Source organism: Halichoerus grypus, chromosome 2 (assembly GCF_964656455.1).
Source record: "Halichoerus grypus chromosome 2, mHalGry1.hap1.1, whole genome shotgun sequence".
Lineage (NCBI taxonomy): Eukaryota > Metazoa > Chordata > Mammalia > Carnivora > Phocidae > Halichoerus > Halichoerus grypus.
The window spans coordinates 178389376-178403922 of NC_135713.1; the positions used below are offsets into that span (position 1 = coordinate 178389376).

At 47.5% G+C, this 14547-nt stretch overlaps 1 protein-coding gene across 1 annotated transcript in view; it reads right to left on the reverse strand.

Annotated features, from left to right (window-relative positions):
• SCPEP1 (serine carboxypeptidase 1) overlaps positions 1–14236 on the reverse strand; it is a 29112-nt gene extending 14876 nt beyond the window's left edge. Inside the window, exons 1-5 of the mRNA XM_036106065.2 lie at positions 14103–14236; positions 10721–10869; positions 6665–6754; positions 2123–2278; positions 1698–1772 (exon numbers count right to left, since the gene is read on the reverse strand). Coding sequence (XP_035961958.2) covers positions 1698–1772; positions 2123–2278; positions 6665–6754; positions 10721–10869; positions 14103–14169 — 537 coding nt within the window. The 5' untranslated portion in view covers positions 14170–14236. The remainder of the gene's footprint in view (positions 1–1697; positions 1773–2122; positions 2279–6664; positions 6755–10720; positions 10870–14102) is intronic.
• Between the last annotated feature and the right edge of the window lie 311 nt (positions 14237–14547).

Below are 14547 nucleotides of genomic sequence, written 5' to 3' on the forward strand. Positions count from 1 at the left end.
CTTCTCCCTCTGACCCTCCCCCCTCTCATGTGCTCTCTCTCGTTCTCTCTCTCTCAAATAAATAAAATCTTTTAAAGAAAAATTATATAAAAAAAAAGAATTCCCAAGGACAGGTTCCTGGAACTGAAATTATTGGGTCCAAGGGCATATAGATTTTAAAAGTTGACAGAGACTGCCTAATTGCTCTTTTAAAATGACTTACCTATCTCCATTCCCACCAAGAGTGCAGGAGAGCACTTATTTCCCTGACTTCTTACCAAAACTGGGTGTCATCAATCTCTAAATATTTGTAAGCCTTACAGATTTAGCTACTAACGAAAGTTGAGCATTTGTCTGATCTTCATGGGCTGTTTACATTTTTTTCTATAAATGGCTTGTTTATATTCTTTGCCAATTCACTACTAGGATATTGTCCTTTTTTATAGTTATCAATATGAATACTTTTTCTATCATATATTTGTGTGTGTATATATATACATCTTTTGAAATTATCTATGGAACTCTTAAGTTTTAAATTTGAATGTGGTCTAAATATGTCAACCTTATCCTTTTTGGCTTTTGGGTGTTCCATCGTATGAAGGAAAGCTTCAGGGGCGCCTGGGTGGCTGAGTCCGTTGTGTCCAATTCTTGATTTAGGCTCAGGTCAGGATCTTGGGGTTGTAAGATGGAGCCCCACGTTGGGTTCTGTGCTGGGCATGGACTTTGCTTGAGATTCTCTCTCCCTCTGCCCCTCCCCCTCTCCCTGGCTCACGAGCACTCACTCACTCTCTCTCTCTCCAAAAAAAAAAAATATTTAAAATTAAAAGAAAATAGGGGCGCCTGGGTGGCTCAGATGGTTGAGCATCTACCTTCGGCTCAGGTCATGATCCCAGGGTCCTGGGATCAAGTCCCGCATTGGGCGCAGGGAGCCTGCTTCTCCCTCTGCTTCTGCCTCTCTCTCTCTCTCTCCGACTCTCATGAATAAATAAATAAAACATTAAAAAAAAAAATTTTAAAGAAAATAAAAAATTTTTTATTTTTTATTGTTATGTTAATCCCCATATATTACATCCTTAGTTTTAGATCTAGTGTTCCATGATTCATTGTTTGTGCATAACACCCAGCGCTCCATGCAGAACGTGCCCTCCTCAATACCCATCACCAAGCTAACCCATCCTCCCACCCCCCAAGAAAATAAAAATTTTTTAAAAATGAAGGAAAGCCTCAGGTTTTCTTACAGTTTTGATTTTTATGTTTAGATTTTTAATCTATCTAGAACTAATGTTTTATGAAAGAAAGAATTCCACGTTACGGTTTTTCAAAGCGAGAGCCGTTCGTTTCCATACGATTCATTGAATATTCTATCTGCGGCCCAATGATTTGAAATGCCATCTTATCATCGGATATGACAATGCCATATGATCATATGCATGACACGTTATTTACATACACACATGTACACATCATATCCTGCCGCATTTAATCCGCTAGTCTGCTGCTATGTTAGTACCACATTGGTTTACTCGCTGTAGCTTTCTTTATAGCTTGTTCCACATTGGCTAGGGCAACCTTCACTGTCCTCTTTGAAACTTTTTGTGGTTATTATTACAGACTTTATACAAGGTCCCACTCAAAGTACACTCAATATCAGGTGATATAGAAAGAAACAGAATCAGTGTCTGTCTGAAACCAAACAACAAAGTCATTTTCCCCGTTACCTTATAAAGTTCTAGACCAATGCCAGCCGCCATTTTGCCTCCATAGGACTCTGAGAAAATGTAGAATGGAATCGTCTAGCAAGAAAAGGAATTTACAAAGAATAAATATCCCGGATGCCTTTTTTTTTCCCCACATGAGTTAATTTCAAATTTCTACCACATGTAATGGCCAGACAAAACAAATCTGCTTTTCTTGGTCTTTTCCCCCATATCTGATTAGAATACTGGGCTCTAAGGTCATTCTTTCAAGCTCAAAACCACTTTGAGATGATAGAAACAAAAGGCCACAACCTGCTCTCGGGTGCAGAAAAGTTTTCTCTGGTAATGGCTGAACATTGAACTCTTGGGGAAACATGTTAATTCAGATGGCTGCAGCAGGGTGACTGCTAGCCCCTTTGCTCACCTGTCCCCGAGTCACTGCTCACCTGAAATTCCTTGTGGCAATCAAAGAAAGTCTTCAGGAGAACCATCATGTCTGAGGCCACCGTGGCGAGGTCTTTGGCATATGCGTCACTCTTGTTCACGTAACTGAACCCAGTGCCCACAGGGTTATCCACAAATAGGAGACTGGCTGACTGGAGCTACACGTCACACAGGAAAGTCAAGTGGTACAACCACTCAGTTAGCCACCGACTATCTTTCCACCATCTTTTTTTAAAATTTATTTTTATTTTGTATTTTTTATTTCCACCATCTTCTATGCGTGTTAACCCATGCATGTGAAGATATCAGTGTGCTTACGATCCTACTGCTAAAAGGGATTTCAAAAAATAGGGGACAGGAGGGGCCCCTGGCTGGCTTAGTTGGTAGAGCTTGTTAACTCTTGACCTCAGGGTTGTGAGTTCAAGCCCCACATGGGGCCTGGAGCCTACTTAAAAAAATAAATAAGAAGGACCAGGAACATAGACTACTAAGGCAAAGAAAGGCAAAGAAAAGAAGAGCTAAGAAGGAAAGATTAACATACACACAGGGACCAAAGCATCTGAGCTGTCACTTTTCACACAATATGGCATCCTAAACGCAATCCATTGGCTCAGGTAGAACCACGCGGCATCAGTGGGAGCCACGGCTCAAAGCAGTGACAGTACCACCGAGGTCTGAATATCACATAGCAGTTTTCTTCAAGATGAATCCAATTTCCACAGAAGCCTGGCCTCCAGTACACCGCCAAGTACAGAATTTACCCTAATACCTTTTCCAAAGTGGCTCAGAGCTATAGAATCTTCGGTCTGGAAGGATCCTCACTGGTGACACAGTCCAGCCATGTCCTGTACTGATCAGGGAATTAAAGTTGAGAAAAGACCCAGGACTTGTCCAAAGAAGGTCACAAAGCTGGACAAGTAATGGCAGGATCAGGCCCGGGCCTCCTCACTTCTCATCCAGGCTCTCTGCCTGACTTGTGCTATGCTCTGAGTTCTGGAAAACTTGCAAACAAGCCAGTGTGGCACTCTGCTACAGCATGTAGCAAGTTCAGGAATGTTCCAGGCTAAGGGAAGAGCATGTGCAAAGACCCTGAGGCAGAAGTAAACTGCACTTAAGAAGGACCAGCAGGAGACAGACAAAGAGAATCCAAGGGCTCAGAGGGGACCTTAAGGAAGAGGTGGTCCCACATTGAGTCTTAAATGGTAGATGTGAGTATAGGAAGCTAGATGTGAATGAGGGGCCAAAGGAATGAGGTCCAAGCCAAGGAACTGGCCAGGCAGGGCCTGAAGGGAGTGTGTACATGGACAGACGTTGGGAAATGGGGCAGGAGGTAGGCAGAGACCAGTTTATGCCCAGGAATCTGGCTCTGATCTTCTGGGAACCGAAAGATATTAAACTAAGGAGTGATTTGTATTGGAAAGGCACTCTGAAAGCAGCCACTAGAGAGCCTGGAAAAGGGATGGATGAAGAATCTTAACACGTGGGTATTAAACATAGAGTTACCATATGACCCAGCAATTCCACTTTGAGGTAGATTCCCCCCCACCCCAAAACCGAAAATAAGAACTCAAACAAATGTTTGCCCATGAGTTATCCCCTGCACTCATCAGAGCCAAAGGGTGGAAACAACCCAGGTGCCCATCAACAGATGAAGAGACAAACTGTGGTCTATCCACACAATGGACTATTATTCAGCCTTACAAAATGGGGACCAGTGGCACATCCGACATGGATGAACCTTGTAAATATCATGCGACGTGAAAGAAGCCACACCCCAAAGGCCACATACCGTATGACTCCATAGTTATAAGATAGCTAACACAGCCAAGTCTGCAGAGACGGGAAGTTATTGGTGGTGGCCTAAGGAGGGGCTGGTGGTTAATACCTAAGGGGTATGAGGTTTTCTGGGATGGGAGGGTAGTGAAAATGTTCTGAAATTGATTGTGGTAATGGTTGTAAAACTCTGAATATATGGAAAGCCACTGAATTGTATACTTTAAATGGGTGAGTCGTATGGTATGTGAATTATATTTCAATAAGGCTATATTTTAATAACTCATTTTTAGGGGCACCTTGGGTGGCTCAGACGGTTAAGCATCTGCCTTCAGCTCAGGTCATGATCTCAGGGTCCTGGGATTGGGCTCCCTGCTCAGCGGGGAGTCTGCTTCTCCCTCCCCCTGCTCGTGCTCTCTCTCTCTCTCTCTCTCTCAAATAAATAAATAAAATCTTTAAAAAAAAAAAAAAAGAATTCATTTTTAGGTAAAACCAATTGGATGAGCGGGGTGAGGGGTAGGAGAAGACAAGGATGGCTCTCTGGTTTCTGGCTCAGGCACCTGACTGGGACACATGGAGTTCGCTGGCTTTGTGGGTGGGCAGAGGGTCTGGTGTACTAATGAATATAGTTTGGGATATGCTGAACAGGGGATGTATGAGGGACATCGACATGGAGACATCTCAGAAGCAAATGGAGAAATAGTTCTGGGGCCAAAAGTTCTGAGCTGGAGATACTGACTTGGGAGTCATCATCACCTTCTATGTGTCATTAAAGCAGTTGGAGAGGACAGGGCTGCCCAAAGAACACACAGAAGAGAATGTTACCAAGGACAGAGTACGGGACACAGCAACATCCAAGGCACGGGAAAGGCCAACAGGGTGGCAAAGACATCCATGAAAAGAATCCCATGAAGGATCTGCTGGCCTTGGGATTGGGAAGCCAGCATGCCCCTGGGGACAAGAGCTCCAGCAGAGTTACGAGGACAGAGCCAGGTGGGTTAGCGCGGGGCTGCCCAATCTCACCGCGGCCATGGAGGAGATCCGTGTATTGCGTCCTAGAGCTAATGTGCACTGGATTCCCTAGCACCCACTCTCTCCTGCCCCCAGCCCCAGCCCCCAGCCCAGAAGGCTCTAGGCGAAGGCATAAATAGGAGGTAAAGAAGATGAGACAGCAGTAAACAGAGGCATACCTCATTTTACTGCACTTTTTATAAATCGAAGGTTTGTGGGCAGCCCCGCAGCAAGCAAGTCGGCCGCTACCATTTTCCCAACAGCATCTGCTCACTTCATGTCTCTGGGCCACATTTTAGTAATTCTTGCAATATTTCAAACTGTTTAAAATTGTACTTGTTACAGTGTTCTATAACCAGTGATCACCGCTCACAGAAAGCTCAGATGACGGCTAGCATTTTTAGCAATAGGGCCCTTTTCCCTTAAGGTACGTACACTGTTTTTTTACACATCACATCAGTGCCTGTGGAACAGACCACAGGATAGTGTAAGCATAACTTTTTTATACGCCCTGGGAAATAAAAAAAGTCATCTGACCCACTTTATTGTGGTGGTCCAGAACCGAACTTGCAGTATCTCCGAGGTTTGCCTGGATAAAGAATTCTCTTAAGAAAGGGCGGGAGCGGAGTGCCTGGGTGGCTCAGTCGTTAAACATCTGCCTTGGGCTCAGGTCATGGTCCCAGGATCCTGGGATCGAGCCCCACATCGGGCTCCCCGCTCAGCGGGGAGTCTGCTTCTCCCTCTCCCTCTGCCCCTCCCCCTGCTTGTGTTCCCTCTCTCGCTGTCAAATAAATAAATAAAATCTTAAAAAAAGGAAGCACGGGAGCTGGAGGGGCTGGTGTAGTAGGCTGGGGAAAACCTGTGCATGCCCGCATCCCAGGGAGAGCCTAGAGACGGCGTAAGGATAGAGAAAGGTAGTAACTGAGTGGACTCTTGGAGGAAAGGATGTCAGCAGAGAGGAGCCTCAGGTGTTGTTCTGGGAGGGACGCTGGGGGACAGAGGGGTAAAGTACTTACTAGCGAGGACAGGGCATAGCTGGTCACAGGGGGCGGCTCTGTTCTCCCGGGAGGCAGGGGGACAGGTCAGACACGGAGGGGAGCAGAGTCTCAGCACACAGCAGAGGCGGCCCTAAGCCCGGGCGAACCCCACAGCCAGGCAACAGCCCCACCCGCTACGGCGTTGGCCGCCAGGGCTGGGCACCTGGGAGTAGGAGCCAAGGAGGTGGACAGTGGGGCTGACCCAAGCTTGGGGGTGGCAGGGCTGTTCTGGGAGAAGGATGAAGGAGCCGGGGTTGAGCAGCGAGGGGTTACGGCAGGAAGTGAAACTAAGAATGAGGGAGGGAGGGAGACAGAACTAGAGACACCAGAAGGGCAGAGGACAAGGGGTCTGAGGTCTTGATGGAGTCAAGAAGCAAGGCAGGCGAGGGGAGAGGGGACAGGATTGAGGGTTGTGGCCGGAGGCGGGGACCCTGCAGTTGGACTAGAGAGATGGCCAAGATGTAGGAAGTGTCAAAGTCCAGGGTGCCAGCTAGAATAGGCTTCTGCCGCCAAGGGGAGAGAAAGCTCATTGATGTGGCACGGCCAGAGAGGAAGCCTGTGGACAAGTGCGCAAGGCCCCAGGACACATGGGGAAAGGGATGGGGCAGGATGGCTAGACTTGTGACCCCACCCAGAATGGGGTAGGGCGGGGGGGCGGGGAGGCGGGCCTCAGCCCTGGGGAGGCCACAGGGCACGTGCACTTAGGGGCTGTGCTCACTGTACCCAGGTAGTTCTTCGTGGTTTAAGATCACTATCAAGAGGCCCAATTTCCTTGAAGTTTCCAAATCCAGTGCTGGAACCGCCTGGACCACCCTGCAGAAGAGAAAATAAAAATAAACCCAGAGAAAACATCAGTCAAATCTTAGTCATTTTAACGGCAACCACATTCAGAATAAACAATTCATGATTTAGCAACGGCTGGGACAACGTTCTACAAAAGACCTAACTGACCCGGTGAACCAGGGTGTCTGTACTAACAGAGCCCCTTTAAAGGGAAAAGACCCAGGGACACCTGGCTGGCTCAGTCCGTAGAGCATGCGACTTTTGATCTCAGGGTTGTGAGTTTGAGCCTCGTGTTGGGTGTAGAAATTACTTGAAAATAAAATTTAAATTTAAATTTAAATTTAAATAAATAGGAAGAAAAGGCGTGGCCTAAGAGCCCCAGAGGGAACTTTCCTACCTCTGATCCTCTGAGATTGAACCCTGGCCTGCCACGGGGCTCGCTGACCTTCAAAACACCTTGTCCACCGCCTCTCATTTCCAGGATGAGCAGTCAAGGCTCAGGGAAGGAGCACAGCAATTAGGGGTCTGCCAGGCCTGGACCTGGGGTCCTGTGACTCTCCACCCCATCACCCTCTCCTCAGTGTCCCTGCGGACTGACAAGGGATGCAGACTGAGGGGCAATTTGATCACGAGGATCCCCAGGATAGAATTCAACAAATGCAAAAAAGTCTCCAGAGCGGGGAGGACCCAAAACTGTGCACACCCAGGACCAAGGGCAGGGCAGGACTGTGACCAGAGCTTGGTGCTGGGGCCCAACCATGAGAGGTGGAGGTCCTGTGGGTTGTGAAGGGCTAAGCAAGGGAGGGAGGCCCTTCAGAAGATGGTCAGGGGAAAGCATGGTCAGTACTCTTCTGGACAAAGTCTCAGGGGCCGGCTGAGCTGAGGGGATAGGCCTTGAATAAAAGGATATTGCCTCCCAGTGCATGAGCAAGATGGACAGGAAAGGGAGATACACAAACATGGAAGGAATAGCTCTGGCAAAAGAGAAGCCAGGGCTATTTGTATAGGGAAATCTAAAGGGAAAAAAAAAAAAAGTCGGGGCGCCTGGGTGGCTCAGTTGGTTAAGTGGCTGCCTTCGGCTCGGGTCCTGATCTCGGAGTCCTGGGATCGAGCCCCACGTCGGGCTCCCTGCTTTGCGGGGAGTCTGCTTCTCCCTCTGCCTGCTTGTGTACTTTCTCTCTCTTTCTGTCGAATAAATAAACAAAATCTTAAAAAAAGAAAAAAAAGACAACATAGGGTCAGGGCTTAGGGGTAACTGGAGGACTCCAACAGGGGAAAGACTGTATGAAACTATGTAATGTTTTGAACCTACACCAAACTATTACAAAACTGGGTGGCTATAAATTCCTCTAATTATATGCACTCTGTTATCTTAAGCTTTCCTAATAGCATGGTAAAAAGCTCACCAACCAGAGGCAGCTATTCATCACAGTGATATTTGTAACAGCAAAAGGATGCACCTCCAGTGTCCCTCACTTGGGAACAGGTTAGTAAGTTATGACACGTCTACAAGACGGACTATGAAACAGCCACTTAGAACCACAAACTATACAAACCTATGTGGCAACATTGAAAAATGCTTATAATGCAACACGCAGTAAGTTAAGAGCAAGTATGTATCCTTGGGTGAGTGCTGGGCCCCTTCCTCCTAGCTGACTGACTGGGAGACAGGAGGACAGGACCAGAGCTAAAGGAGGGAAGCTGGGAATCCTAGGGGGCTTGACCTTGGTGCGACAAACCCCAATTTCCTGTCCTGCTTTTGATAAGCTGTGGTTGGCAGCAGGAGAAGACACTCCCCTCCCCCCCCCACCCCCCCCCCACCCCGGCAATGGCAACAAGAAACTGGCTGGAGGATGTTTCTGTTCTATTTGAGAACATTCCACTGCAAAATCCTTTTTCCTTTAGAACTTTGGGATGGGGTGCTGTCATGGCCCAGGACTATCCAGTGGACTCTGAAATATGGGAAATGTGTCAGCAGACCAACTGAAATGCTTAAATGACTTGAGAGTGTACCTAAAATAGCTCACTACTCCACTCAGAGTTACTTCACTCAGGGGACATGACCTCAGTTCTCAAAGACCTGCCCACAGAAGTCAGTATGTGTATCGTCAGTAGGCTGCTAAGATAGATCTCCTTTAAATCTAAATTAATTATTTCTTCCCTAATCATAGTCTTTTTCCTTCTCCCGTGGGCTTCTGGGGAACTGAAGGGCAGGCTGGTTAGTTAGCCTGTTGATAACCTTCATATAGTACCTCAGCTCAGAGGGTTAACCTAACCAAAGGTCACAAATGGGGCGGCCTCTGGGGGCCACGAAGTGTACGCACGAGCAGAGAACTGAGCTGTGGGCAGAGGGCTCCCCTCCTCCAGAAGCTCCTGCCCTGTCTGAAAGGGGCCCACTGCCACTCAGCTCTGGGAGAGCAGGGTCAGGCCCCAAGTTGCCAAGTCTCCTGATTTTTGGAAAAAGGAAAGAAAAGTCTTGAATTTAAAATGTTGGCAACCGGGGCGCCCAGCTGGTGCGTCGGCTGCGCCTCTGACTTGGTTTTGGCTCAGGTCGTGACCTCAGGGTCATGAGATCGAGCCCCACGCTGGGCTCCACGCTCAGCCCGGAGTCTGCTTGGGATTCTCTCTCCCTCTCCCTCCCCGCCACTTCTCTCTCTCAAATAAATAAATAAATCTTAAAAAAATAAATGTTGGCAACTAATTCAGATCGAACCACCGCCTCACACTGCAATCAACCAAAGGGAAGGTTTGGCAACTTCTGAAACTGAACAGTTTTTAAATTCCTGAGGGCCCAGAAAGTGCCTCAGGGCGGCACATGACAAAGGGGACGCTGACTGGGCAGCACCTGGCCTACACGCCAGCACTTCTGCTTTATGGCTCTGTTTGTCAGCTCTCACTTGAGCGTGGAAAAAGTCTTGCTGATTAATAAAGACGCTCAAAACCCTCAAAATCCCTCAGATTAAAAACCAAAGCTCAGAAAACGGAACCCTCCGGCAGCCTGGGGGTGGACAGAAGTTCTGTGGGATACACACGTGGGATCTTTTCTCAGACGTTTTCATATCTGCACTCTCAGGCTGGGCCTCACCTCTAGCCCTCAAAGGAGACAGTTGTGATAATGCTACAGCAGAAATGGCCCTCCCTGCAAAGGGCTCCTCTGAGCTCTAGCTCACCAGAAAAGTCTGTAGGGGCTAGCTGAGGAGGCCAAGCCCAGGGCACTGGCAGGTTGCCTGTGAATACTGACATTCTGGGAGGAAGTGACCTTTGCATCCCATGGAGGGGAGTAACAGGACACCCTATTTACCGGTGAGCAACCTGGAGCCCAATCTCAGCCATACGTCCAGTTTCCAGAGGCTGAAGCAAGTTTCCTCAACCCCTCCCTAGAGGCTGGTCTTCCAGGTGGGTGTGGGCCACCTCTGGACAGGTATTTTAGGAAGGCAAGAAAGGATCCTCTGCCTGCCCCCAAATACCCTTCAACCAGCTCCTTGCCTTCCATCCTACAATCAGAGCTCAAGATTAAAATGCAAACACACTCAGGGAGAAGGATAGGGTACAACATTTAATACTAAGGTACAAAAGGCTGAGTCCTTTCAAAAGATCAGCTTTTCTGGGGGCGAGGAGTTAGGGTCGAGGAAGGACTGGGAGAAGAGGGAGAGGGAGGGCTGCTCAGAGTACCTCAGCCTTTGCTTTGGATTCTTTTAAAACATTTCTGTCAGCATAGAGTCAAATGTGTCTTTATGAGCTTCCACGAAGGCATCCTGCCCCTGACTGGGCTCAATATAAGAAAACCCCTGCAAAGGCTAGAATCACTCTCTGATTTGGCCCCCTTGGCATACCATTGCCTTTGCCTGCCTCAGGAGGACACCAAAGCCCCAAGCATAGGAGACCCCCCACTGGCCGCTGGATCAGATCAGTCCTTCACTGCTGAACCGTGAGTTCTTCAGAGCAAGCCAAGTGGTTAAGTGGGGAAACCTGACCAGGCAGCCAAGCCACTTTTACCTGAAGCCACATGACCAGGGGCAGTTCTGAGAAGTTCTTGCAAGGGTTAGTGGCATAACAGAGCCACCAGAACATGTGGGCATCCTTGCGGATGGTCACATAATCCCATACTTCCTTTCCCTCCTCTGTGGGCCGGTCCGTGATTGCTCCTGAAACAGAAGCACAACGTGATTGTCCCAAAGAATGTGTAACGTCCAGGTAAATTCCAAGCCCGCAGAGACGGCCATGATAAACTGGAGATGATATGGTTTCTATTTTAGGCACTCTACTCACTCTAATATATTGTGGAGATAAGGAAAAGCACTTCGGTTATGATAAAGCAAACCAGGAGCGCCTGGGTGGCTCAGTCAGTTAAGTATCTGACTCTTGATCTCAGCTCAGGTCCTGATCTCAGGGGTGTGAGTTCAAGCCCTGCACTGGGCTCCATGCTGAGCACAGAGTCAGCTTGAGATTCTCTCCTTCTGCCCCTTCCACCCATTCTCTCTCTATAATAGATAAATAAATCTTAAAAAAAAAAAAAAAAAGGCAAACCAAAATTAATAGTGGCATAGGAGGTCGGGGCTTTCACTTTTTCCTCTGCACCCCCTGTAATATTTGGATTTTTAACAATAAGCATGAAACACTTTTGCAATTCTGTTTTAGAAAGACAGATTCAGGGGCACTTGGGTGGCTCAGTCGTTGAGCATCTATCTGCCTTCGGTTCAGGTCATGATCCCAGGGTCCTGGGATTGAGCCCCACATTGGGCTCCCTGCTCCACGGGAAGCCTGCTTCTCCCTCTCCCACTCCCCCTGCTTGTGTTCCCTCTCTGTGTCTCTGTGAAATAAATAAATAAAATCTTTTTTTTTTTTTTAAAGATTTTATTTATTTATTTGACAGAGAGAGACACAGTGAGAGAGGGAACACAAGCAGGGGGAGTGGGAGAGGGAGAAGCAGGCTTCCCGCTGAGCAGGGAGCCCGATGCGGAGCTCATCCCAGGACCCCGGGATCATGACCTGAGCCGAAGGCAGACGCTTAACGACTGAGCCACCCAGGCGCCCCATAAATAAATAAAATCTTTAAAAAAAAAAAAAGAAAGAAAGATTCACACTTCTGGAAAAAAAGAAAAATCACAAAATGCAAAATGCTAGCCTTTATATCTCATTTAATATATGATTAAAAAGGTATCCCAAATGAGAGGGACCAATAGTCACTATCTTATGCTGAGGCAACTGTTAGCTTTTGTGAAGGAGAAAAAAAATGTAGGTCCTTACTCGATACTATAAACCAAAATAAATTTCAAGCAGATCAAGTATTTCAATTTTAAAATTTAGATATTAAAAATAATATAAAAATATAATTGAGGATGCCTGGGTGGCTCAGTCGGTTAAGCGTCTGCCTTGGGCTCAGGTCATGATCTCAGGGTCCTGGTACCGAGCCCCGCATTAGGCTCCTTGCTCAGTGGGGAGCCTGCTTCTCCCTCAGCCTGCTGCTCGCCCTGCTTGTGTTCTCTCACTCACTTTATCTCAAATAAATAAATAAAATCTTTAAAATATATATATATATATTTGAATGTTTTTTTGATCTCTGGATGGGGAAGTGCTGTAAGCATACCCCAGAGACTATAAAGGAAAAGATCAAAAGAGTTGAGGACAGAGACTTGTTATATTTTCTGTACAACAAAATTTATGTACATCAGAAATAAAATTAAAAGGCATACAACAAAGAAAGATCTGCAACAAATATGAAAAAGAGTGATTTTTCTTACTTGTGTAGATCAATTTCAAAAAGGAAGATCCTAATAGTTAAATGGGTCAAGGCTCTGAGGAAATAATTTATGAAAAGGAAATTTGAATGTCTGATAAATATGTGAAAAAAGGGTTAACATCATTAATATTCAGCTATGAAAATCAAACCAATATGAGGTCACTAAAAAAATCTTTGCTTCTTTGATAGATAAAAAAATAATGGCAAGTGCCCAATGGCCACAAGGAGACAGGAGACCAGTCCTCAGCACTGTTGGCAAGAGTGCACGCTGACATCAGTTTTGGGGAAGGCAGCTTGGCTTTCCAAATATCAAAAGAAAGATACTCCATAGATCAAAAGCTATATATATATATCCTTTAATCCCACAGCTCCAATTTTCCCTAGTTAACTTTGTAGCATCTGCAAAATATGTATCCGAGAAGAGGAGGTTCAATACATTTTCCATGTCACCTTTGCTAAAGTAACAACTCTCCAGTTAGTTGTTTTTCTCAAATACCCCTCTGCGGGTAAGAAAAGGCGGCTGTTCAAAACTGATGGGCTCCCCATGATGGGAGTTTCCTGCCTTCTACTTCCTCTTTTCTTAAATTTCAAGACCCCGTGGCAAGGAAAAGCACAAACACTGGTCTCAAAAAGAAGAGAAGGGAGTAGAGAAGGAGACAATGGGGTTTTGTAAGTGAGAAGGATATAAATTAAGAAAACCAGAAAGTGGCTTGAAGAGCAAAACAGAGTGGCTAGATCATAGATGTGGCTGGAAGATTCTCTGTACAAGTGACCCAAGATTACATGACAGATACGGCTCGGGTCCCTTTTGACTTAACCGCTGGCCCTCCTCCCTTCCCTGGCAGTGACGGCTGTTAAAATCGGCGGGGGAGGGGGGGGGGCATTTTTGACAACATTTCCCAGACCCAAGCTGAAGGGCCAGATGATCCCCAGTTTATAAAAGGAAAGACGAGAACTCTTAAGCAGTCTGCCTAAGATCACAAGGCAAGTTGGTGGCCAGTTCGAATTCTCGGATCTTGATTCAGACCACGAAACATTTTGCTGAAAGACTGAAAATCGATTTGCAAGTCATCCTATTAAACACGATTTTGTTTTTGTCAAAAAGAATGGCAGTGAGGGGAGATGTTATGCTGTCTGTTCTGTTAAGAAGAGAGAGAAAGACCTCATCTCAATGAAACATCCCAATCGTGGTAGGGTTGGTTTTTCAGGGTCCTTCGCACCGCATGTTTCAGCTCAAAATAAAAAGTCCTCATTAATCCCGCTTAGCAGCCAATCACCGCAGGAAAAGAGAGGTGGACTTAGGATCGTGGAAACCTCATCGATCAGCAGTTTCCCCAAGTCATGTATTTTGCACAACTGCTTCTACCTAGGCGTAGGGAAGAGAGGAGTACCAGAGCATTCAGGGCCAGAAAGGGGTAGAAAAAGCACTTAGCATTAAAAAAGAAGAAGAAGAAGAGGAAGAGGAAGAAGAAGAAGAAGAAGAAGGAAAGAGAGCGAGGTTCTAAAGCAGTATAATTACGCAAGGTAGAAACTGGGGGAAAGAGATTTGCTTTCAAAAGCATAAACCCACTAATAGACGCTCATCCCTGGAGAGAGACGGAGGTACCGGCCGCTGATGCACCTTTTGCCCGAACCTACCGGTGCTCAGGCCCAGAAGCAGCAGCAACAGCAGAAACACGGGAGAGGTTCGGGGCACCAGCTCCATGGCGAATACCGGGTGGCTGCAGCAGCAGCAGCCGCAGGCTGAAACCCGCGCCCCACCACGTGACGGCGGTGGGTGGGGCCTGGCCAGGACCGGGCCGGGGGCGGGGCCTGTCTGAGGGGCCCGGGCGGGGGCGGGCCCGGGCGGGGGCGGGCCCGGGCGGGGGCGGGGGCGGGCCCGGGGGCGGGGCCTGGGCGGCGGGAGGCGGACGGCTGTCTGTGTCCCGGTCGCGCTCTGCGGGTCTGGCCCGGCCGGAGGCGAGGGGCGGCGCTCGGGGTGTTCTGTCTGCCCCACCACGTCCTCCTCTGCCGTTTTGGGGACGGATCAGAGAAGTTGAGGCGTTTAATGCATTTGATTAGGTCGGATCGTGGGACAGGACTG